Source organism: Diaphorina citri, unplaced genomic scaffold (assembly GCF_000475195.1).
Source record: "Diaphorina citri unplaced genomic scaffold, Diaci psyllid genome assembly version 1.1 scaffold788, whole genome shotgun sequence".
NCBI classification, from domain to species: Eukaryota; Metazoa; Arthropoda; class Insecta; order Hemiptera; family Psyllidae; genus Diaphorina; species Diaphorina citri.
In genome coordinates, this window is record NW_007378221.1 from 44,274 (window position 1) to 70,470 (window position 26,197).

General features: G+C 36.8%; 1 protein-coding gene across 1 annotated transcript in view; it reads left to right on the forward strand.

Annotated features, from left to right (window-relative positions):
• LOC103512079 (ephrin type-A receptor 5) overlaps positions 1-20,628 on the forward strand; it is a 30,375-nt gene extending 9,747 nt beyond the window's left edge. Inside the window, exons 10-14 of the mRNA XM_026825660.1 lie at positions 11,714-11,784; positions 15,492-15,611; positions 18,007-18,041; positions 19,407-19,666; positions 20,024-20,628. Of these exons, the coding sequence (XP_026681461.1) occupies positions 11,714-11,784; positions 15,492-15,611; positions 18,007-18,041; positions 19,407-19,666; positions 20,024-20,371 (834 nt within the window). The 3' untranslated portion in view covers positions 20,372-20,628. The remainder of the gene's footprint in view (positions 1-11,713; positions 11,785-15,491; positions 15,612-18,006; positions 18,042-19,406; positions 19,667-20,023) is intronic.
• The last annotated feature ends 5,569 nt before the right edge of the window (positions 20,629-26,197 follow it).

Consider the following 26,197-nt stretch of genomic DNA (forward strand, 5'->3'; position numbering starts at 1 on the left):
TACATCCTTTTGCCTTCCAGAAAAGCCTAAAAATCAACACTTCGGTGTGCAGTTTGTCTTTTCCTTGATCCGACAGGTGCAGAAACTCGGTAAGTATACCTACCTAACTTAGGCATTCACCTCGAACTTCAACTTAACCACCCTGGACGCTATTAATTTCATGTTTTAACATTTTAAACACAACCTACTGCAGGAATGTACCTCTCTACTAAATTACACAGTGAAAAATGAAAAGTCTTGGAACATGGGGAATTTCTAATGTCATTACATCACATAAGACAAAGGTGTTCCCCACTTTAATAATTAGGATGGCTGACATATTTCATGTCCTCTTCTTCTTCCTATCATTTTGACTAATTTCCCTCTCAGCCTTGATGTCATTTTATTGAAAATTTTCACACATACGTGTTCCTCGTGAAAAGAATAAAAGGTCACATTAGAAAGTACAGAAGAATGTTGGAACCTACTGAAACCTTTGCTTCCTTATTATATTAGGACGTTAATGAATGTAGGAACCGTTTCTGCCTGTATCCTTGCCTTTTTTAGTTCCTTGATTGGTAAAATGAGACCACACAGAATTCACTTTTGCCTGAACATTTTTCAAAATCCAATAGGTACGAGGTGTCCTCAGTTCAAAGTTTCAATACAGAATTACATCAGACTTTGGGTTGAAAATTGTTTGTAAGAAATGACATCCTAATCATAAAACTCGTAATGCTAGGTCCTCTGAGACTCATGTTGTGTTTATTGATAGTTTGATAGCTCTGTTTTTATTGTAATTTCGTCTGTTTTATGAGAACTCTTAATGCTGTTACGAGGAGCCAGTCACTCAGACTCAATTAAACATTGATGCAACCAATAAAAACACAATCTATATTGTTTACTCTGTACAGGAATTCATCACACATTAGTGTAAAACACACGTGTCTGTCTGTCTGTTTGTATGATGGCTCTAAAATGCAATAAAGTGCATACATAATTGTTTTTAGTTCCTTGATTATATGTATATAGACCACACAGAATTCACTTTTGCCTGAACATTTTTCAAAATCCAATACGTACGAGGTGTCCTCAGTTCAAAGTTTCAATACAGAATTACATCAGACTTGGTCTTAAAAATTGTTTGTAAGAAATGACATCCTAATCATAAAACTCGTAATGCTAGGTCCTCTGAGACTCATGTTGTGTTTATTGATAGTTTGATAGCTCTGTTTTTATTGTAATTTCGTCTGTTTTATGAGAACTCTTAATGCTGTTAGGAGGAGCCAGTCACTCAGACTCTATTAAACATTGATGCAACCAATAAAAACACAATCTATATTGTTTACTCTGTACAGGAATTCATCACACATTAGTGTAAAACACACGTGTCTGTCTGTCTGTTTGTATGATGGCTCTAAACTGCAATAAAGTGCATACATAATTGCCTACATCAAGTTCTTACTGTCTACTTAATTACAATAGTGTAGATTTTATTATGATTTCAAGTTGATTATGTTAAATGACGCTACATCTACACTCGACTATTCCTATAATAAAACTCACTCATTATCACTCTTTGTTCTCGGTTCTTCTTTTTCCTCAATAATTCACTCTGTTTTCGGCTGTAGGTAACGTGCGTACTATTTCAATTTTAACCTTCTAGTTGCGTACTAAAATGAAAAAAAGATGTCCGACTTGCGCATTGGGTCTTTTTTGTTTATTTTATTCTTATTCTATCAAGCTCCAGAAGACCATTTCCCGCCAAGAGAAATACCGTGCGTTTTATTACCCAACGATTACAAACGTTTGAAGCGGTTGGTCTCATTGTGTCGTCTTTTTATGAGTGACGTCATTCATTTGGCTGTAGTTAACTTGCGTACTATTTCAATTTTAACCTTCTAGTTGCGTACTAAAATGAAAAAAAGATGTCCGACTTGCGTACTGTGTCTTTTTTATTTATTTTTCATAGGTTGAGGGATTTTTTTATTAGTACGAACATTCAATGGGAAAAAACATTCCCCTTTTGTTTATTGTTCAAAAAGTTGAGGGATTTTTTTCTATTAATATGGGACAAAACATTCCCCTGTTTTCCTAATTTGAGAAGTCCTTTTTATATGTTTTCGATCCCTATACTACCTAAAACCAATAACACTAAAAGTTGATTATTTATGAAAGATCTTGATGTGTATACTGTGTCTTTTTTATTTATTTTTCATAGGTTGAGGGATTTTTTTATTAGTACGAACATTCAATGGGAAAAAACATTCCCCTGTTTTCCTAATTTCGCTCAAATAATTATGAAGTCCTTTTTATATGTTTTCGATCCCTATACTACCTAAAACCAATAACACTAAAAGTTGATTATTTATGAAAGATCTTGATGTGTACTACCTAACCCTATAATTACCAGAAAGTTGATCAGTTATGAAAGTTCTTTTCGCGTACTACCTAACCCTATCATTCCCAGAAAAATGATCACTTGTAAAAGTTCTTTTTGCGTGCTACCTAACCGTATCGTCCCGAGAAAGTTGTCATTTGTGAAAGTTCTTTTCACGTGCTACCTAACTCTATCAGTCCCAGAAAGTTGTTCATTTGCGAAAGTTTTTTTCGCGTTCTAGAATTCTTTCGTGGGACAAAACAAGGGATTTTTTCCGAGAACAAAATTTCGAGAGGTATTTTTTCGCTGTCTACCTGTTTTTATCCAGTACGCAAGTAGGTAGTACTGTCGTAGACGCTGAGGTTCGTCTGGTTTAAGGTCGACCCGGACCTGGCGACCGATGCTGGGTGGCTGGGGAAGACTTGGAGGATAAAACTAAACACAACTAGTTGCTTAACTTTGTGTGGCTTTATTTACTAACTCGTTGTTGCCCCAGCCGACTTCCAACCCAGAATGTCTTTTGATTGCTCTGGTACACACGCTTGAAACTGTTTGTTTATTTGGCGGTCACGTCCACTTCTAGGTCCAATGATCTCTTCTATATCTGAGTTGGTGAACGCAACCTTCGGATAAGATTGTGTTGCTTCCTCCGACTCAGCTCTGGGATCATTGAATCTTGAAGGTGGACTCTCTACTGGTAGGGATGATATTCGTTACCGAATATCATCCCTACGACAGTACTGTCTACCTGAAAATTTAGTACGCAACTATTACCTATAGTACTGTAGTACGAAAGTAGTAAACACCGATTCATTTCACCGTATGCGTTCTTTTTTTTTTTTTTTTTTTTTTTTTTTTTTTTTTTTTTTTTTTTTTTTTATAATTATTAAAGGTCTACTTTAAGTTCACAAATGTGACAAGGATGCAACAGAAAACGTTTAGTTAAGATAGGTGCTGCGCTTGGCGGTATTTTGACCACTTGTTTTAATTAAACGATTTGGCTTTTTGAATTTTGTGGGTATTCTGTTTGATCATTTCGTTATTGTATAAATTGCTTCATATAAGGACAATGGCTAAGGGAATCAATATTGTCTTCGCTATTTCCCCATTCTTATCCTTCCTCTCTTTATTTAAATTATAACTTTTATTTATAACAAGTAAAACTATGTAGAAACATGATCATGATCAATAGGATCATACATAGGAAATTCAGAAACATTATTATAAGATGCATACCACTCTCTCTATAACTATACCGCATTTGCCTTGGCCTATGCTCTTCTATTTCAATACATAGATAGGTATACTAACTAGGTACTTGGGTATCTATTTTTACTTTTTATTACTACAGTTATAGCGAAGCTACACTAGTTATTTTACCGGATGCTAATAGGTCATAGGGTATACAAAGGGTTATTGTACCTACCTTAACATCTTGTTGACTTTCGATGATAAAGCAACCCTGGCAGTAGGAAGGGAGGGAGAGTAGGGTGAATGGAAAAGGAGGGAGAGGGGGGTATTTGACTATTTTTTACCCAAGACCCTGTCAATTCAGATGTTGCCAAACGTCTTCATATTCTTATCTTAACACAACTAGTTTTGTTTCTCTTTGATTCAAAATGGCCTCTAATCTCCTAATGTTTCTCTCCTGCTGACAAATAATAAAATTTCTCTTTTAAATTTTTGTCTTTTTTCTTCTTTTTTTTTTTTTCTTCTTCTCTTTTATGTCGCATCTTATTTCTTTTGTCGAGATTTTAGTTTACACAAAAATTACAAAAGAGCATCAGGAAGAAAGTTGATGTTTTTTTAGAGCTCTTATTTTCTAGCTCAAATTTGAAGTGACTTGAATTTCATTACGTCACAACATCTCGAGAGGTGTAAAATGTAGATAGGTAGGGTACCTAGTGTTAGGTTAGGTACATGTACATTTACATGATGTTAACAAAGTAAATTCAACCTTTTTTTTAACATTGTTAATTTTTTCGTGTTCTTTCTTCCTTCTCATCATTTCTTACCTTGTGTCTTCATCTCTCAACTCGCACCATTCGTTCTTTATTTACAATCCTTGATTGATTTGATTTGATTTGATTTCAGAGCCCCCGTCTGCGCCACAAAACCTGACCGTGAATTTCGTCGACCAGTCTACTGTCACCCTGTCCTGGAATCCGCCTAACTTCCAAGGTGGTCGTACTGATACTGTGTATAAGGTGGTGTGCGATGCTTGCGGGCCGTCTGTCACCTACATGCCCTCAGCGGTAAGTTCAAGCAATATTTTTTCTTTTACTTTTTATTATTTTCCATAAAGTGTCACTTCCGCCCGGGGTTGGAACGTGGATTTCGACATCACCATCACCAGTGGGCCTTAACAGAGAGATCTCTCGTTCGATTCTTACAAAGACGATAAAATGTCCGTTCCAGCGTTCCTATTTGAACTCCGACTCTGGAATCTGGATGGAAAATCATAAATCTTTCCATCAAGAAATGCCTCACATGAAACTTTATGAAAAGTAAAAACTTCATGAAAAACAAATAAAAACCCGGGGGCTTCTTATGCCCAGTTTTATGCCCCTCGGGTCAGGGGCTTGTGAACTCCGTGTCAATAAAGTACCCCCCCCTGTATATTGTCTCTCTGACAAAGGTCTATGCACTCCATCTCAGTAAAAACTTGACAAAACTATTGCCATCTTTTATGTTTTATTTAGTACCTAGATACTTTGGGTGGGAGGGAGAGGGGATAATGTTAATACCTATACGTAGGAGGGTGGGGGTTAAGATAGACGGGGATTAGGGCTTTCTCTTTTATCTGATAGGAAAATTATATGACTGATAGTGTTTTACTGAGCCTCTCTCCCTATCCATTATATTTTCTCAACTTTCAACTTCAATCTCGTCAGATTTTCAATTCCCTTCTCCTTTTTTTATGATTTGAGGAAATATGCTTTGTTTACTTAGTCTTACCTACTATCAGCTATGTGGTTCACAATATTCTATCTTGCACCACCATAAATGAACATGAGACTGAAGTCTGAAGCTTTGTGTGCAGGTAAAAGTTAAATAGGAAAAAGCTAGCTATGTACATATGTAACTTACTACCTGGTTTTTCCAGTACGCAAGTAGTACATCTTTAGTACGCAAGTAGTACTGCAGTACGCAAGTAGTACACACCGCTGTTTTCATATCACCTGACTACCTCCATAACACACATACGGTAGCTCTACCTATATCAACTCTAATATATCATTTGTTTTCTAATCTGTAGTGTATGTACGTCTGTGTCTTCACAACACCAGAGCTAAAGTTAACACCTTCCCTGCAATCTCCGATTATACTCACAAGACTTCTGTGCATCTCAATCTCTCTGTGGAACGAATGCATAATATCACGTTAGACGTAAAAAATCCCAGAAGCTTCCTATATTATGTTTGAGATTATGAGTTGAGTCCGGAATGCTCTGTGAAGTTGTATATTTACATATTTAATTGAAATACCCCCCCCCCTCCTGATGGCTTGGACACTGATTAGAATCAAGGAACATAAAATCTATCTCATCAACATTAAGAAGACACTCGGGGTTTCATGTGGAGTTGCAATTTCATGTTGTGTCTGTGTGCTTACAGTGGTAATTGTCTGTTAACGTAACTTCATATTGTGGTCAAATGGACGTCTTAATGCTTTGACTATGTCAGAAGGAGTGTTTACTGTTGAAACTTGGATTATGTCAGTAGTCTTACTTAGTAATATGTGACAGGTGGTACCTGTCTCAGTGGATATGAATCAATTGATCCCCCTCCTGTAGAAACTCATCTTCAGCAATCAGCATTTTCTTCAAGTTCCATCTTGTGACTTTCCTTATTCCACCTACCTATTTCCATCTGTTTAGGTTGAGAAATCAAGGAATTTTCCTCGGTTTTGTGTGTATTATAGAATCTGGATCTGTAATGACTTGATCTCGTCTCAGACACTTGATATCTACGGATAGACTACCTGTCTGCATCACGGCACAGAGATGAGATGACTATAATGACCTTGCTCCTCGCTAGGTGGCATATAGATCGTTTACATAGAGGTGTAATTATAGGCCGCTCCAGTCTGGGGCAACTCTGAGCTTCAGCTAATTTTCTACCTAAAAGACAGGGTATCTTCAAAGAAAATAGACTCGAGTTCGAGCATAGGTAATAAGCACTAATGGCTAATGGTATTACTCTGATATAGTGCAAATGATCTCTGTCATCACCGGAATCACCCTGTATTGCAAGCGAAACTTTCAATTGAACGTAGGTAATGTATGAAGGCATTAGCTATTAGCTGGTCATGTTAATGTCGGGATCATTACTGGGTAGCTTAGATCTCAATTAGTTCCACCATACCAGTTGTACATTATCCTAAGTAAAACGCCAACTTCCTCCCTTTCATTAACCGAAAATAAAATACTGATGATGTAGGTAGCTAGATGGAGATGAGATAGACAGAGGTACACGCAGATTCAATCAAATTACAGAGGTCGGTCAGATCAAAAAGGATTTCATAGTCAATTTCAATTACTTGCATATGATTTTGCTTGGGTCAATTTTGTCAATCTACTCAGGGATTTAGAATATGAAAACATATTCTGAAGACATATTCTGAAGAAATTCTATCTACGCACAAAATAATGGATCCAGAGGAAGATCACTTGTACGATTAATTTCAAACATGTCAATTTTTTCCATATTTTCACCATGCTTGTCGAATAGAGACAGTGCCCCTGATCCGCAATCCAAACAATAGCATTTAGAACACTTGTCTTGAAGTTCTAGCTGTGCTTGGTATTATAGCCATAGCTTTTGCTGTTCTAGCTGTTCTACCTTTGCTAGCTAGACGTTCTAGCTATAGCTTGCTGTTCTAGCTGCAGCTTACCTACTGTTCTAGCTGTGCTTGGTGTTATAGCCATAGCTTTTGCTGTTCTAGCTGTTATACCTTTGCTACCTAGACGTTCTAGCTGCAGCTTACCTACTGTTCTACCTGCAGCTTACCTACTGTTCTAGCTGTGCTTGGTGTTATAGCCATAGCTTTTGCTGTTCTAGCTGTTCTACCTTTGCTAGCTAGACGTTCTAGCTGCAGCTTACCTACTGTTCTACCTGCAGCTTACCTACTGTTCTAGCTGTGCTTGGTGTTATAGCCATAGCTTTTGCTGTTCTAGCTGTTCTACCTTTGCTAGCTAGACGTTCTAGCTATAGCTTGCTGTTCTAGCTGCAGCTTACCTACTGTTCTAGCTGTGCTTGGTGTTATAGCCATAGCTTTTGCTGTTCTAGCTGTTCTACCTTTGCTAGCTAGACGTTCTAGCTATAGCTGTCAGTCTGTCCCCATAGAAGGACTTATCCAAACCTGGTCGACCTATATATCAAATTAAAGGTCTTTTTACCAGGATCACGAAAATGGTGCGGTGCAAATTTTTTCTACTACGCCCTGTACATGGAACATGAATCACAGGAACACCCTGTATACGGTTATAAAGTAAAGAACATTGTTGCAGTTCTAATTATGACGTTTAATAGTTTTTGCTTTTAGTTTTTCCGTCATATTCCTTCTCCTCCCTTCTTCTTCTTTTTCTTCTTCTTTTTCTTTTTCTTCTTCTTCTTCTTCTTCTTCTTATCCTTCTTCTTCCTTCCCCACCTAATCTTTCCCTCTTTTCTACCTCTCTTTCTCTTCCCACCTAACCCTTATCATTACCTCACATTAAGGATTTTCTCTTTATCTCATTTCTCACACGTTATAATATGGCCGACTATTACCGGGAGCGTTAATTATCCCTGTGTCATTAGAAAGTCTACACATATATATACCGCAATCCAACATGCACTCTCCTTTGTTCATCTTAGGAAACATGTAACGAGGTAATCCAACATTTTAATAACACCTATTACCTCTGCTTTACTGCTTTATGTATTGTACCTGCTAAGGTCTTATCGTCCTGAAAGCGAAGAGAGAAGGAAGAAAGGATAGGAGAAAACCAGCCGTTCCAAGCACTCTACATCCTTTTGCCTTCCAGAAAAGCCTAAAAATCAACACTTCGGTGTGCAGGTTGTCCTTTCCTTGTTCTGACAGGTGCAGAAACTCAGTAAATATACCTACCTAAGTCAGTAAATATACCTACCTAACTCAGTAAATATACCTACCTAACTCAGTAAACTCAGTACCTACCTAACTTAGGCATTCACCTCGAGCTTCAACTTAACCAACCTGGACGCTATTAATTTCATGTTTTAACATTTTAAACACAACCTACTGCAGGAATGTACCTCTCTACTAAATTACACAGTGAAAAATGAAAAGTCTTGGAACATGGGGAATTTCTAATGTCATTACATCACATAAGACAAAGGTGTTCCCCACTTTAATAATTAGGATGGCTGACATATTTCATGTCCTCTTCTTCTTCCTATCATTTTGACTAATTTCCCTCTCAGCCTTGATGTCATTTTATTGAAAATTTTCACACATACGTGTTCCTCGTGAAAAGAATAAAAGGTCACATTAGAAAGTACAGAAGAATGTTGGAACCTACTGAAACCTTTGCTTCCTTATTATATTAGGACGTTAATGAATGTAGGAACCGTTTCTGCCTGTATCCTTGCCTTTTTTAGTTCCTTGATTGGTAAAATGAGACCACACAGAATTCACTTTTGCCTGAACATTTTTCAAAATCCAATAGGTACGAGGTGTCCTCAGTTCAAAGTTTCAATACAGAATTACATCAGACTTTGGGTTGAAAATTGTTTGTAAGAAATGACATCCTAATCATAAAACTCGTAATGCTAGGTCCTCTGAGACTCATGTTGTGTTTATTGATAGTTTGAGAAGAGTCGAATCCATCATTTTCATCTCTGACATGTGAAACAAAAAAAAAAAAAATTCTCCAACTCATAAGAGCGCCAAATGATACAAACATGAAAGAGATGACCAGATTTACCAGAGCTATCTCTTCAGATTCAGAAAGCCCTGGTTCAGATTTCAGATCCAAATCAATTCTAGATGTAACCGAACACCGCGACGCATTGGAGGAACCAAAACACACTCCAGTCATAAAGAATGAGCATGTAATAATCTGAGCGACTGCATCTCGGCAGGCATCCGGCACTCACCTTATTAACAAACATTTTGTCTTTGCCTGGATACAAAATGACACTGAGTTTAGTTATAAAAACACCAACGAGTTGCCTTTTCATAATCATAATTATTATTAATAAAAAATATTAAGATTCACACGTACAGGATGATTCAAGTGTGATTGTGAGTGAAAACGGGTGATGGAGTGACCCGATAAGAAGATGATTATACAGAAGATTATTATTAAATATTAGTTGAAATATTATATTTTTTATTACAAAAATTTTCTACCAAGCCAACCAAATATGTAGAAAATTTCTATGTATAACCGTTCCGACCATCCAAAGTGTTTCACCCTGTATAACCTTATGAATTGAGCATCAGGTTATTATTCAAAGTTAATTAAATGCTCACAACCGAAACCTTATCACTATTGATGGGTGCAGATACGCGGAAAATAAAAGGATTCACACGTACAGGATGATTCAAGTGTGATTGTGAGTGAAAACGGGTGATGGAGTGACTCGATAAGAAGATGATTATACAGAAGATTATTATTAAATATTATATTTTTTACAAAAATGTTTCTCCCAAGCCAACCAAATATGTAAATTAAATAATTTCTATGTATAACCGTTCCGACCATCCAAAGTGTTTCACCCTGTATAACCTCATGAATAGAGCATCAGGTTATTATTCAAAGTTAATTAAATGCTCACAACCGAAACCTTATCACTATTGATGGGTGCAGATACGCGGAAAATAAAAGACCACATCACAAGTACTTGGCACAGGTGAGTAAGGAGTTCATCCTATTTCCTCGATAACGTCAATACATATTCAATATTAATATTGTTAAGGGGTTTCTCACGATTCAACTTTTGCTGAACGGCACAAAAGTTGACAAACTATTGGAAGTCCTCACTACATTTTTCTTTCAACTTTTATTCAAACGTTGAATCTTGAGAACCTTTAGAACCAAAGGTTGAAAATACAAACTTGCTTGGAGATTTCTAAAGCTCTAAATCTACATACAGTCCTGCAAACAAGTTGCTAACTTTGTCAAGAATGACAACATACATGTAGAACCTGAGAGTTGACGTAAATTAGAATTTGTGAACATCACTAAGATGACACTAATTAAATATTGATTCTAAGAAGGAACTTATAAACATACTCGGGGCAAGCATTAGGTATGGTTTTGTGTCTCTAATGTTCTTATCTACTAATGTGGAGATGAATGTCAGTGTACTTTGTGTTTTACAACTCGGCTGTCGGTGTTTCTTCTAACAGGTCTTTGTTTACTTTGAGCGATTCATGTTTGACAAGATAATCTGCTTATTACATAGGGGTTTTTATATTGGTTATAGTTTGCCTAACCGAAATCTAATTCCATGTTCAGATATGATTGTTTTCATAATGGGTGGAGGTGTGACATAGGTTTTTATATTGGTTATAGTTTGCCTAACCGAAATCTAATTCCGTGTTCAGATATGATTGTTTTCATAATGGGTGGAGGTGTGACATAAATTTGTCACCCGGTCAAAAATGAAAAATGTTCAAATTAAATATCAAGTTTTTCCGAAAAACGGCCTGCGGCGCATTCCCCCTCATATTCCTTGACGTTCTGCATATTTTTTTGAAATGAAGGGGTAATCTTACTGTTTTTTAAGTACCTCCGCCCCCTAATTTTCTGGAAAATTCATGTAAAATCGCCTGGAAAAGTCATGGAATTTCATTCGGGGAAAAGCGTATAAACCCTGTAGTGGAAACGACCACATAAAGCCTGGATATGACTTTAGTTCAAAAGGGTTGCCCTTAATATGCCCTTTTTAGTCCGTCCTTCCTTTATTATTACTAATAATAAAAGGTATAGTGGACGGACTATTGTATTCGCTTCGGTGTCGTCTGTCTATTCCGCCTCATATTCTTTGACGTTCTGCATATTACATATTTTATTGAAATGAAGGGGTAATCTTACTGTTTTCTAAGTACCTCCGGCCCCTAATTTTTTGGAAAATTCATGTAAAATCGCCTGGAAAAGTCATGGAATTTCATTCCGGGAAAAGCGTATAAACCCTGTAGTGGAAACGACCACATAAAGCCTGGATATGACTTTAGTTCAAAAGGATTGCCCTTAATATGCCCTTTTTATCATGTGGAAATGTATTTTTGGGCCAAAATGTTTGGCCATTTATTTATTCGGCTTATTATTTCTACTCACGGCCTCATAACTAACATGCCCCTATAACTTCTCTCTTACCCCAGGACGTTATCAAGAGTATAGAGAAAGGCTACCGACTCCCGGCGCCCATGGACTGTCCTGAGGCGGTCTATCAACTTATGCTATGGAACGATTGTTCATCAGATGTTTCAAATACCTACGGATAAAACAATAGTTATGTGATGCCTGATGTGCCCTTGAAGGGCCTAAAGTCTAGCTCTAAGGACTAACGGGTTGGCGAAGGACATTCACAAAGAAGTTTTGAGTCCTAGAATTTCTATCTCATTGGATGAATTAACAATGGATTTATCATTTCTATTTGCAGCTTATATCGGGGATGATGATAACATGCAAGTGAAGATCATAGCTGGAGCTATAGTAGCAGTTGTCATCCTGCTAGTTATTGGGTGTGACATGTGTGTTGTGAAGTAAGATAGCTATTCCTATCGAATATCGATAATACAGAGATATAATATTTTGTTTTGAGCCTATCCTTCTAAACCTTGACTACGAATACTTGGGCTTTATAGAATTAGGCGCTTTTTGGAACGATTGTTCATCAGATGTTTCAAATACCTACGGATAAAACAATAGTTATGTGATGTCTGATGTGCCCTTGAAGGGCCTTAAGTCTAGCTCTAAGGACTAACGAGTTGGCGAAGGACATTCACAAAGAAGAATTTCTATCCCATTGGATGAATTAACAGTGGATTTATCATTTCTGTTTGCAGCTTATATCGGGGATGATGATAACATGCAAGTGAAGATCATAGCTGGAGCTATAGTAGCAGTTGTCATCCTGCTAGTTATTGATTTTTCCATATTTTCACCATGCTTGTCGATTAGAGACAGTGCCCCTGATCCGCAATCCAAACACTATAGCATTTAGAATTCACTTTTCTTGAAGTTCTAGCTGTGCTTGGTGTTATAGCCATAGCTTTTGCTGTTCTAGCTGTTCTACCTTTGCTAGCTAGACGTTCTAGCTGCAGCTTACCTACTGTTCTAGCTGTGCTTGATGATGATCGTGGTTGAAAACCATTAAGTTCATCTTGAGTTTTGCCTCAGCAGGACTATTAAGAGTAGGATCATAATATTTCTCACTTTACGAGGCCTGAGCAACATTTGATAATATTTTTATTACAAATGTAGATCACGCATGGGTGCCTAACATTTTCTACGAAAAAAAAAACTTCTCAATTTTATACTGGATGGTTCAGTATGTTTCTGATCGAACTTTATAGCCGCCATCTCTTAATGGGCTGTTGGTCCTGAACACAGATTGTCTTTTCTTTAAAGAGTTCGTCCACATTATCAATCTCTGTTGCTAGGTTATTACCTAACTATAGCGCGTGTTTCTCCAGTTCCTTCAGCAATACAAACATTATATAGTTGTCACCGTTGGCAAATCTCCAGATTCGTCTCAATTCGAGTTTGTACACTTGGGAAATTGGGAAAACAATGTGAATTTTCTTCATCGATGAAGATAAGATTCTCAGACCCACCCTGTATTCTGCATAGTCCAGAACACCCAGTATGTTAGAGAGAACATGAGGTATCAACTATTTCCCGTAGAAATGGATAGCATACTCGTAGAGATACAACCTAGGATGTCAACTGTGTATAATTAATATGAAGAAAATATTCCTCTGGTTGTAGTTGTATAGAGGAATTGACTGTTTAACATATTAATTACGTTATTATCCTGGCATATAATAGACTAGGACTCTAGTTAACATATCTCATGCCAGAGCGAGAGACATGGTCAAATAGTTGAGGTCTGCAGTCTGCATAACGATGGGATTATAGAATTCCACCTGGATTCCTAATCTATTCAACGAATTACGAAATAGAAGAGAAAACAGTTACACAAATGAGGAAGAAAACAACACAATGTCCAGAAGAAACGAAAATGGTGCTTGAATTTCGCTCTCAAGAATGACAATATCTGTATTTTCTACCCCACTCTACACAAGAAGAGAAACACTTGTTAAACACCCTGTATCTAGTTTTAACTCCGAACTAAACATTGTACTCGAGTAACTCCCAAGTCCCAGTAGACCAATAAATAATCAATAAATTTCTAACTCCTCATCATTATCCTGAAATTCTAGAACACCACTCCAACTTTTACGACTCTCATCTAGTCTTGTTTTTGTGAATCCTATAATAATTCCACGTTACGTATTTCCAATGAAACTCGGGAATTATAAAATCATCCCATTGACTTAAACGAGCTGAGGTGTAGTTTGAGAAATATACAGGATCTTCCTGGATTGACATTTTATTTATCCTTTCTATGTATAATTTCAATCCCTCTCTCACTGAGGGCGAGGATTTTTGAAATTCTTGAAGATATGCAGTAAGATTCAATAGCTATACACATTTACATTTAAGGAACCAATGTCCTATACAGTCTGCTATCTGTTGGTCCTGAACACAGATTGTCTTTTCTTTAAAGAGTTCGTCCACATTATCAATCTCTGTTGCTAGGTTATTACCTAACTATAGCGCGTGTTTCTCCAGTTCCTTCAGCAATACAAACATTATATAGTTGTCACCGTTGGCAAATCTCCAGATTCGTCTCAATTCGAGTTTGTACACTTGGGAAATTGGGAAAACAATGTGAATTTTCTTCATCGATGAAGATAAGATTCTCAGACCCACCCTGTATTCTGCATAGTCCAGAACACCCAGTATGTTAGAGAGAACATGAGGTATCAACTATTTCCCGTAGAAATGGATAGCATACTCGTAGAGATACAACCTAGGATGTCAACTGTGTATAATTAATATGAAGAAAATATTCCTCTGGTTGTAGTTGTATAGAGGAATTGACTGTTTAACATATTAATTACGTTATTATCCTGGCATATAATAGACTAGGACTCTAGTTAACATATCTCATGCCAGAGCGAGAGACATGGCTAGTTATTGTTATTATCATGACTGTCATCTTCCTCAGAAGGTAAAGTATCTAATGACTCTCATAGAAGCTTTATTGCTTTAATATTATCTGCTTACAAGAATATTTAAATTGTTCATACTTAAGTGAAAATGAAAAATTCTTGAATTTGGCATAGAGATGGCGCACTGCTGTATGTACACTCTGTTAAAATGAACCCCAAGTAATCAATGATCTGTTTTGTTTTCAGCCGAGGCAGTGATGAGTGTAACAAGAAACAACCGTCAGACTGTGATACTTTGGAGTACAGGAATGGGGAAGGTAAGATTCTCCTCATGTTTAATCCTAACGTAACCATCAACTCTTATAACAATGTACCAGATTATTTACACCTGTGTACATCTGTGTTGAGTGGTAGAACTTCTACCAGTGTAATCCCCTGTATTGTCTACCTTATAGTTTAGCAAACTAGATAACCATCAACTCTTATAACAATGTACCAGATTATTAAATTTACACCTGTGTACATCTGTGTTGAGTGGTAGAACTTCTACCAGTGTAATCCCCTGTATTGTCTACCTTATAGTTTAGCAAACTAGCAATATTCTAAAACACATTCCTGTTCTGTAATACAATATTACAGTAAGGAAAAGTTCTTAGTACAGGAATCACTATCCCCGTGTCCCGTGATAACCTAAAATCAGCACAATTAAATTCCCTGATATTCACAGAGTGATGATCTTAAAAGTTAATTAATTTTCCAAGGAAACCTTTTTTCTTCAAGTAAAACGGTTTCAATTTATTCATGTTTTAATGAAAATCATGGAAAAAAAATAAAATAAAAAAATAAATAAAAAAAAAATATATATAATATTCCCATTAACAAATGTCTCATATTAGAGATAGAGACATATGAAAATACTTATGCTAGACGCATGGCAGAAGGAGAGAACACACCGTCCCAGCTTTACGTCCATTGTGAAGACACTCGACAAGCTGATAAGGTGTCCAGACACACTGAGGAAGATAGCTCTCAATAGGTGAGTCTTGTGTAAGGTGGCCCATACACTATATCCTGTGTGATGTGTGTGCGTGTGTGTTTGCTAGGAGGTAGGTGCTGATGCTTATTTTAAGAGGGTGCACGCCGACTGAGGGATCACTTTGCCAGTAGTATATTGCTAAGCTACTGGGAACAATTAATACAAGAACACTGTTATCAGCACCTACATCCACCACATGTCAATTGTTGGTTCATCCAGGTGCACGCCGACTGAGGGATCAATTTGTCAGTAGCTAAGTATATTGCTAAGCTACTGGGAACAATTAATACAAGAACACTGTTATCAGCACCTACATCCACCACATGTCAATTGTTGGTTCATCCCAGCTCTGTTTGTTTTGTATCTCTTCATTAATCACAAATGACCAAAACCTTCATAATAAACCTTCTAACACAACTTTAAGAAAATTTGGTGTGAGAAAAATTAATCTGTACTCGTGATATCTAACCTCTTAAGTCTAGACTACTGCATGTACTTACTTTTTTATTTAGAAACATTGTAGGACTGTTTCATATGGCTTTCAGTGAATTTGGATGTCATGTATTGTATGCTCGCTTTTGATGTGTATCTAACACAACTTTAAGAAAATTTGGTGTGTGAAAAATTAATCTGTACTCGTGAAATCTAACCTCTTAAGTCTAAACTACTGCATGTACTTTTTTTTTTATTTAGAAACATTGTAGGACTGTTTCATATGGCTTTCAGTGAATTTGGATGTCATGTATTGTATGCTCGCTTTTGATGTGTATTTCATAATTTGTTTATACAAAGTTCTATTTGATAGCATCGTTTGAAATGGAGCTTAAATACCTAGTTTTTTATTGTTTTCAAACATTTTGCGCTTTATTTACTCGGGGGGGTTCTCATATATTATTTTAAAATAGGAAGAAATGATATAAACATATTTTGGAAATTAATCGAATTTCCATTTAAACTTTTTTAATGTCACTTCATAAACAATTAAAATCACTCATTTGCTTTTCACTAATTTGTAACAACACTAATTATTTATTGAACTAACAATGATAAAAGTACGAGTTTGACACTCATGATGAGTAATAAATTTACCTTTCACTTAAAAAGTAGAAACTTGCACTACATACTAATAATACTTATACTTGCCTTCTATATTTAAGAATAATCAAATTCGGTGATTCTCTCAAAATTGGCAACTATGTATCTCCTTTGATCTCTCTAATTGTGGATATATGAGTAATACATTTACCTTTCACTTAAAAAGTAGAAACTTGCACTAAATACTAATAATACTTATACCTGCCTTCTATATTTAAGAATAATCAAATTCGGTGATTCTCTCAAAATTGGCAACTATGTATCTCCTTTGATCTCTCTAATTGTGGATATTAACTAGCCCTGGATAATTTCAAAGGAGATAAAAAGCCAACTGGAGTTTATGATTTGGTTCTCAATTGCTATTGGTCTATAGGGGATAAGAATGAACCTCCAGCTGTTGATGCTTCCTTGGTTTTTGCTTATTTTATATATTTATTCTACTTTATGATTTTGATTTTTTTTTTTCTTTTCTCTCTGGGCAGACGACCACCTCCTCATAATCCTTACTACGTCCCTGTGTCGTTTAGGGCCCCCAACTGGGTTTCTTTCCATCAAGAATAGCATTCGGCCAGGTACGGTGTTAACCCCTTTTGTGTCATGTCACCCTTTCTTCCCCTGTACTGTGTCAGTTGTGCTTAACCCTCCACCTCCCATACCTTGTCCTCTGATTTTGTGTAATATCCCTCCTGTGTGTTTTACCCTACAACCAACACCTCTCTATGTATAGTGTTTTTACCAGTTGCCACAGAACACATTACTTCAAATGTGGGACTGGATTTCATGTTAATTTCTATTACCTACCTTGTAGTGTAAGGTCAATATTATATCGGTTGACCTCCGGTGTTTAATAGAAATAAAACGCCCTGGTATCTTTGGACCATTTGGAGACTAAACAATACCCGTGATCAGTTTGTTTTTCACCTTATAAATTAGGTATGAGAAAATTATTCTTCGTAATAGGAGAATAAGATAGGGAGGGACTCTTTTTAATAATGCTGAGTGTAAGCAAATCGAACTAGGTATACAATATTAAATAATGTTTTTGTTCTCTTCTCATTCCACAGTTCCACATGATATACGTACTATAATATTTTCTTGATTTTATAAAGTCTGATATAGGCGTTGTTTAGTTTTTATAAATGCTAAGATTCTGGATAAATAGAGTTGTACATAGTTTATTCTAATAGATATGAATGTAAAATGTCATGTAATGAGGGGTATGATTTATGTTTTAAAGGTGTTCAAACTATGTAATAAGAAATATCGGTATTTGATCTAAACTCCGAGGAGCTACATTCAGCTGCAAATGTGAGGTGGTACAAAACCTGATAGGAAGTACGCTATCGTTTACCCTTGCTTTCCTTCTTTTTGTAAATTCATAGTAAAATAAGGAACTTAAATAAAATAGACACCTAGAAGAATCATCCTCTATACTTCTATAGTATTATATGTAGTTCTGCCTGTGGGTAAAGGGGATACAAGATGTATTTGAATTTGAATGGAAGCAATAGTGTAGACAAGTCAAAAGTATTTTCTTTAGTATGCTACAGATATCCTTGAATTTCAATAGCTCTTACTGTATAATATGCAGTATCTTTACTTATGAATATTACATAGTTAACAAAAACTACTACTCTATGTATAGTGTTTATACCAGTTGCCACAGAACACATTACTTCAAATGTGGGACTGGATTTCATGTTAATTTCCACTACCTACCTTGTAGTGTGTGTAAGGTCAATATTATATCGTTTGACCTCCGGTGTTTAATAGAAATAAAACGCCCTGGTATCTTTGGACCATTTGGAGACTAAACAATACCCGTGATCAGTTTGTTTTTAAAAACTACTGTTTTATACATAATTTTCGCCCTTTTTTGTGTAAATCCTCCCAAGTTGTGTAAATATAGAAAGATCAAAGTCTACATGCATAGATATTTTTTGTAAATAAGTACAAAATAATCAAATACATACTATTTTTATGTAAATACAATTTATTAATCGTGTGAATAAAATCCAAATAATTTTTATTATTGAATAAAATATTAATTAAAATAATTCGTAATTTGAATATAAGTATTTATCAAAATTAAATTAACAAAATCTCATCCACTCTAGCGAATATTATTTTTTGTGTTATGATCTTAAACATTATTTCATAATATTGTTTGTTTTTGCTAATAGTGGATGGGTTTTAATTTGAACGGGTGGACAAAAAGTACCGACCACCGACCAATCAATAAAAGTAATAATCTCTCTAACAAATTAGAACCATCAAATCCTCCCTATAATTTATATTCCCCTTATTATTACGCCCCTGTCCTCTATAAATTTTACACTCTCTAGTCAGTGTCCCTTAGTTATCCCCCCTCCCCCCTCTCTTATCCAAACTTAACCATTAGCTTTTTGCTGTGATTAAAAACAACATTATGTGTCCACTTCTCCCCTTTAGTCCGTTTACCCTACTTCTTGTGTCCTATAATTCAACCCCTGCCCTTAATTTCATTTAGCACCAGCAATGGCTTTGGCTCTCTCCATCTTATTCAACTTGATAACTTTTTATTTTCTGTTTAATTGCGATTTTTATTTCAAGTTTGTTATTTACTTTCTACTTTTGCATGGGGTATTACATTGCATGTTTAATTAGTTGTGGGATATAACCTAGTTTTACTTGAGTTTTTTTTTTTTTGCATTTCCTCAGGTGGTGGAGAGTTCGGTGATGTATGTCGTGGTAAGCTGAAGCTCCCCCCAGACTCTCGCTCCGATATAGACGTCGCTATCAAGACACTGAAACCAGGGAGTCCTGATAAGGCACGGAATGATTTCCTATCCGAGGCATCTATCATGGGACAGTTCGAGCATCCCAATGTGATCTTCCTACAGGGTGTCGTGACCAAGTCCAACCCTGTCATGATCATCACCGAATATATGGAGAATGGGTCTCTAGACACTTTCCTGAGGGTAAGTGAGCGGGATAGAAGACCCATAGCATGTTCTTGGAGGCAACTGCACACTTGGCATTTCGAAAATGGAGTCAGTTGTTTTCAATCTTTTAAATGTAGAAATGGGGTAGAATCGGGATAGAAGACCCATAGCATGTTCTTGGAGGCAACTGCACACTTGGCATTTCGAAAATGGAGTCAGTTGTTTTCAATCTTTTAAATCAATATTACCTAAAAGTGTTAGCCATAGGCTATATCAGGGCCGATAATTACATGAACTTGAGAATCAACATGGCCTGTAAAAAGTAAAATAAATTAATAATGTAATACATAAACTTGTACCTATATATTACATATGAATTCTCTCTTCCACCAGGCAAATGACGGCAAGTTCCAAGTGCTGCAACTAGTGGGTATGTTGAGAGGTGTAGCGTCTGGTATGCAATACCTCTCAGATATGAGGAATCCTCTAGCTCCAGATGCCCCGGACATGACTTCCTTCACTTCTGTCTCAGAATGGCTTTCCTCTATCAAGATGGCGAGATATCTCGATAACTTCGAGCGAGGTGGAATATCTTCCATGGAAGCGGTCGTGCGACTTACAGTTGCAGAACTGAATGCCCTAGGCATCACTCTGGTAGGACATCAGAAGAAGATCATGAATAGTATACAGGCCATGAGGACGCAACTATCAGCCAATCTGTCGGAAGGATTTCTCGTGTAAATACCGATAGATTACTTAGATAGTGAAAATACGCGATCCTTGCTGTGATTCTGTTAATATGTCAAAAAGGTTTTGGCATTTTCTATTTCCTAAGAAAAGTAACATGAAAGGTTTCTTCTCTATACCTATTCGTATAACAATCTGCGATATTGTATGCACTAACTAAATGGAAGGATTTCATACTCTGGAAGAAAATAATACCTATTGATGTGAATCACAGCTCGGAAAACGTTTTTCAGTGATTACTCACTCCATCATTTCTTCTCTATACCTATTCGTATAACAATCTGCGATATTGTATACACTAAACGGAAGGATTTCATACTCTGGAAGAAAATAATACCTATTGATGTGAATCACAGCTCGGAAAACGTTTTTCAGTGATTACTCACTCCATCGATTTGTTTAAGGGAGAAATCAGACATGTTTGCATAAAATAACGCTGAAGTTTCTTGATAGTCTTGATGTACGAATATGTGTGTATAATATGTATTTAATACAATTTCATTCAAGATCTAAGTTCAGCCTAAGGCTTTGATAAATATCAAATTTCATATTAATTAAACCTATGTAGGTACAAGTATGTGACGGGATGTATAGAGCTAGCCTTTGTTGATATTATCACTAAATAATGAAAAAATAATTGATGATTCCTGATTTCTTTCTTTGACATAACTTAGTCATTTTTATTATTTTATAATTTTGTAGAAATGTTTTTTTTTTTTTTTAAATTATTTTGACAAGAGATACGATTTTTTCATTTCTTTTGTGTGTAAATAAATTGATTTAGGTTTCGACTTTTTCTTTCTTTCCTTTGAATTCCTGATTTCTTTCTTTGACATAACTTAGTCATTTTTATTATTTTATAATTTTGTAGAAATGTTTTTTTAATTATTTTGACAAGAGATACGATTTTTTCATTTCTTTTGTGTGTAAATAAATTGATTTAGGTTTCGACTTTTTCTTTCTTTCCTTTGATTTTGATTTTTATACTCAGTTGATGTGTGAATGTTTACATTTTTTTTTAAAACGTGAAATGTAGATTTAAACGCGAAAAAGTACAAATTGTAATCTTGTTTTTTGTCACACCAATATTTTAATAACATTATAAACAAAAATTCTTAAATGTTGTAGTTAACGCCCATGGATCCACACAGAACGAAAAATCAAATTTATTTATGGAATAAAATTTAATAATCCATTGGTTAGAAAGTAATTAATTTTGTTAGATAAAATTCCTCTTCTTCTTTTGTACAGTTGGTTGGGAAAATTTTCAACACAAAAAACAAAATGTGATACATTATTTCTTATTATTAATAATATTAGGGTCATATTCTTTTGTACAGTTCTTTTATTAATTATTGCAACTTGAAGTTTAAAAAATATTATTCTTAATTTTACTATTGAATCGTTTTGAAATAAACTAAATTTATTCTTTTTTGTAATAAATTGAAAAAAAAAAAGTAAAAACTTTTCTCTCTGGGCAGACGACCACCTCCTCATAATCCTTACTACGTCCCTGTGTCGTTTAGGGCCCCCAACTGGGTTTCTTTCCATCAAGAATAGCATTCGGCCAGGTACGGTGTTAACCCCTTTTGTGTCATGTCACCCTTTCTTCCCCTGTACTGTGTCAATTGTGCTTAACCCTCCACCTCCCATACCTTGTCCTCTGATTTTGTGTAATATCCCTCCTGTGTGTTTTACCCTACAACCAACACCACTCTATGTATAGTGTTTATACCAGTTGCCACAGAACACATTACTTCAAATGTGGGACTGGATTTCATGTTAATTTCCACTACCTACCTTGTAGTGTGTGTAAGGTCAATATTATATCGTTTGACCTCCGGTGTTTAATAGAAATAAAACGCCCTGGTATCTTTGGACCATTTGGAGACTAAACAATACCCGTGATCAGTTTGTTTTTGCTAATAGTGGATGGGTTTTAATTTGAACGGGTGGACAAAAAGTACCGACCACCGACCAATCAATAAAAGTAATAATCTCTCTAACAAATTAGAACCATCAAATCCTCCCTATAATTTATATTCCCCTTATTATTACGCCCCTGTCCTCTATAAATTTTACACTCTCTAGTCAGTGTCCCTTAGTTATCCCCCCTCCCCCCTCTCTTATCCAAACTTAACCATTAGCTTTTTGCTGTGATTAAAAACAACATTATGTGTCCACTTCTCCCCTTTAGTCCGTTTACCCTACTTCTTGTGTCCTATAATTCAACCCCTGCCCTTAATTTCATTTAGCACCAGCAATGGCTTTGGCTCTCTATCTTAATCAGCACTTCGAAGGCATAACCTTCCCATATTAATTTCAACACTAAGTGTAAAATGGAATAAGTGCATCAGCCAGTTATCAGGGTGGATAAAAACTAAGGTCCAAATAGCGATCTAGCGCGCTTGCACACTGGCGCTACCTAGCGGACGAAAATAGCAACTGCGTTAAGTCTGACGTCACACATCTTCATTAGAACGGAAAATAAAAATTGAATTTTCGATCGTTTACAGTTATTATTTCGGAGTTTTGACCTCAGATTTGATTTTTCCCAACTTTTTACATGGGAATCGACAATTTATTCATAATTTTTACCCATTTGCAACTCCTCCATTATTAATCGTATGAGCGTATATTCTAACATCATATAGAAAAGTTGAACATGAACAATGGAAAAAGAAAAACAGTATTGAAAAGAACAAAAGAACAGTAAATCAGAGTCGGATATCGAGATTCTCTATGTACATTATCATTCGCGGACATTATAAAATGAATCTTTCAACTATCAAATACCTATGGTGTTAAATATATTGACCAGGAGATCTAGATGTAGCTCGATTGTTTGGTCGTCAAAGTTGTTAGCCCTTTAGCATTACCCAGGGTGCAACACGTGGAGGTGGACATCGCACTCATTTAAAAAAAAAAAGAAAGAGGGAAATGTAAAAATGTAATTGCTAAGGTCCTATTGTCGAAAGTAAAAAGAGAAAGAAGGATGACGGGATAGTAGACAGTTTGAGAACGAACCTTGTCCGTTTAGGATTAAATCAGCCCCGAACGGAAATCGAACCCGCGACCTAGAGATTACAATCCCTTTAGCTTATTTCTCTGCTTGTTCACCATAGCAATGAGTGAGATACATTGAGTGGGTTTCTCGGTTGAAAATGACAAAAGTAGATTCAGTTCCAAAATGTCATCTTCTATTTGATGAACTCTGCCTGCCTCGGTGGTGTAGTGGTCAAGGCGCTCGCCTGGTAAACAGGAGGGCGTGGGTTCAATCCCAGCCGAGATATGGAATCCTCAATATAATTTGAGAATTTGACCACAATAATAGTAGTAGCCTACTGCTGGAGTAAAGGGACTTTTCAGTCCTATTTAGTGGTCAAGGCGCTCGCCTGGTAAACAGGAGGGCGTGGGTTCAATCCCAGCCGAGGTATGGAATTTTATCCTCAATCCTAATTTGAGAATTTGACCACAATAATAGTAGTAGCCTACTGCTGGAGTAAAGGGACTTTTCAGTCCTATGCGAGATTGAGAATTTGACCACAATAATAGTAGTAGCCTACTGCTGGAGTAAAGGGACTTTTCAGTCCTATGCGAGCAGTATAAATAAGCACTATTATTATTATTATTTATTATTAACTCTCATTTCCCGGTGTTCCAGTTTTAGGGGAAGAATGGGGAATTGTCGTTAGAAATAGGAAGTAGGTAGCAATAAAATATATCAATTTCCATTCCTAACATTTCAGGAGAGTGAAACAGAAAGGGAGAGAAGCTTGAAAAATGATGGAAAACTCAAAATTTGGGAAAGGTCGAAAGAAAATGAAAGTCGGAGGAAGTGTAAACTTCGAATTGCTTAAAAGCTAAAATGGAAACGAAAGAGAGGTAGAGAGAACATATTACGTATTGTAGTGGTGATGGTGATAAATTCTCATAAATTCAGAAAGAAAATAAATTCGATAGCTAAAATGAACCACAATGCCAAGTCATTTCTGAGAAGAATTTCACCTGTAAAGTCCAAAGTAGGTGCTGTGCTAAAGATGTATGTATCCCGGCTAGGAGAATGTTCGTTCTCGGAACGGCTGGCTTTCTCCTATCCTGTCTTCCTTCTCTCTTCGATTTCGGGACGATAAGACCATAGCAGTTCCCTCTGTCAAACCTCTTAAAAAAAAGATAATATATAGCCTATGTTAAATGTTAAGTATACTGGTGCCTATGTATGCTACCTTACCTCCACATTGATAGACCAATGCTAACAGCGTATGAGAACTGCTTAGTTTGCAGAACACAACTACCTAGTCTAAAATATATACAGCCCCTTGTGTAACTGACTGACTGACTCACTCACTCACTCACTGACTCACGTATACAAATTCTAACCCACTTCTAGATGAGCTAGGAAGATGCGGTTTTCACCATTGGATTCCTTATTTTTTGTAGGTACTGGGAAAAATCGGAAAATCCCGAAATTCCAAACCGTTCCCGAGATATTGACGTTTTTTAGTCCCCCCATAAGAAATACACGGGGAACAAGGTATTATTATTTGATAGAGCCAGCCTAGTTAGCTTGGTTGGTAGCGCGTCTGCCTTGTAAGCGCTAGGCCGCGGGTTCGATTACCACCCGTGGCGGATTTTATCCTCATGGGATAATGTTCGTTCTCGGAACAGCTGGCTTTCTACTATTCTGTCTTCCTTCTTTCTTCGATTTCGGGACGATAAGACCTTAGCAGTTACAGTTCCCTCTGTCAAACCTCTTGAAAAAAAAAAAGATTTGATAGAGGGAGCTATCTACAGAGGTCTTATCGTCTTGAAATTGAAGAGAGGAGGACAGGATGGGAGAAAGCCAGTCGTTCCGAGAACGAACCTTATCTGTTTAGGATAAAGTCCGCTCCGGGCGGGAATCGAACCCGTGACCTCTATCCTCCAACTCGGCTACCTGCCTAATAAAATTAAATGCACCCACCCTGAGTGAGGCTGAGCAGGATGCGATTGCCTAGATGGTCACCCATCCAGATACTAACCACGGGCAATATTGCTTAACTTCAGTGATCCATGATCCATTGGTAACTTCAACTTGTTACCTACCGCCACGTCGTTGGCTAGAAAACTCATGATTTTTTTTTTTTTTTTAAAGAGGTTTGACAGAGGGAACTGTAACTGCTAGGGTCTTATCGTCCCGAAATCGAAGAGAGAAGGAAGACAGGATAGGAGAAACCCAGCCGTTCCGAGAACGAACATTATCCCATCAGGATAAAATCCGCCCCGGGCGGAATTTTTTGAAATCAACCCCAATCAGATTGCTTGATCCGAAGTTAATCCAAATACGCTCACTTGTGGCCTCGGCCATCAATGATCTACTAGTGTGGTTGCTTGTCCAAAGATAGTCTATTCGTACTCAATCTACAAGCATCCCCCTATTTGGGTTCTGGGGCACTCTATTCGGGTTTTGGGGCACTCTATTCGGGTTCTGGGCCGATTTCTATTTCACTTCGGGGGGGCGGCTTTTGTACTACAGGGTTGGGGTCGTTCCAGGGTTGTATTTCGGCCGAGCCGAACACGAGATAGAATAGATTGGTGACCGCCAGAATTATGAACGTGAGCCAAAACACGAGCCTCCATTCCGACATTGTACTCTGAAATGAAAATTGGAGTTAAATATAATGGAGCAACCTCCGTGGCCGAGTGGGTATCACACTAGGCTTGCACGTAGGAGGCCCGGGTTCGATTCCCGGCGGGGCCGCAGTTTTTTTTCGGCTCTGTGCTTGGCGTTCAGGGTGCACTTGGCCTCGTGAAGACAATTGAGTGGCTACTTTTATTGAG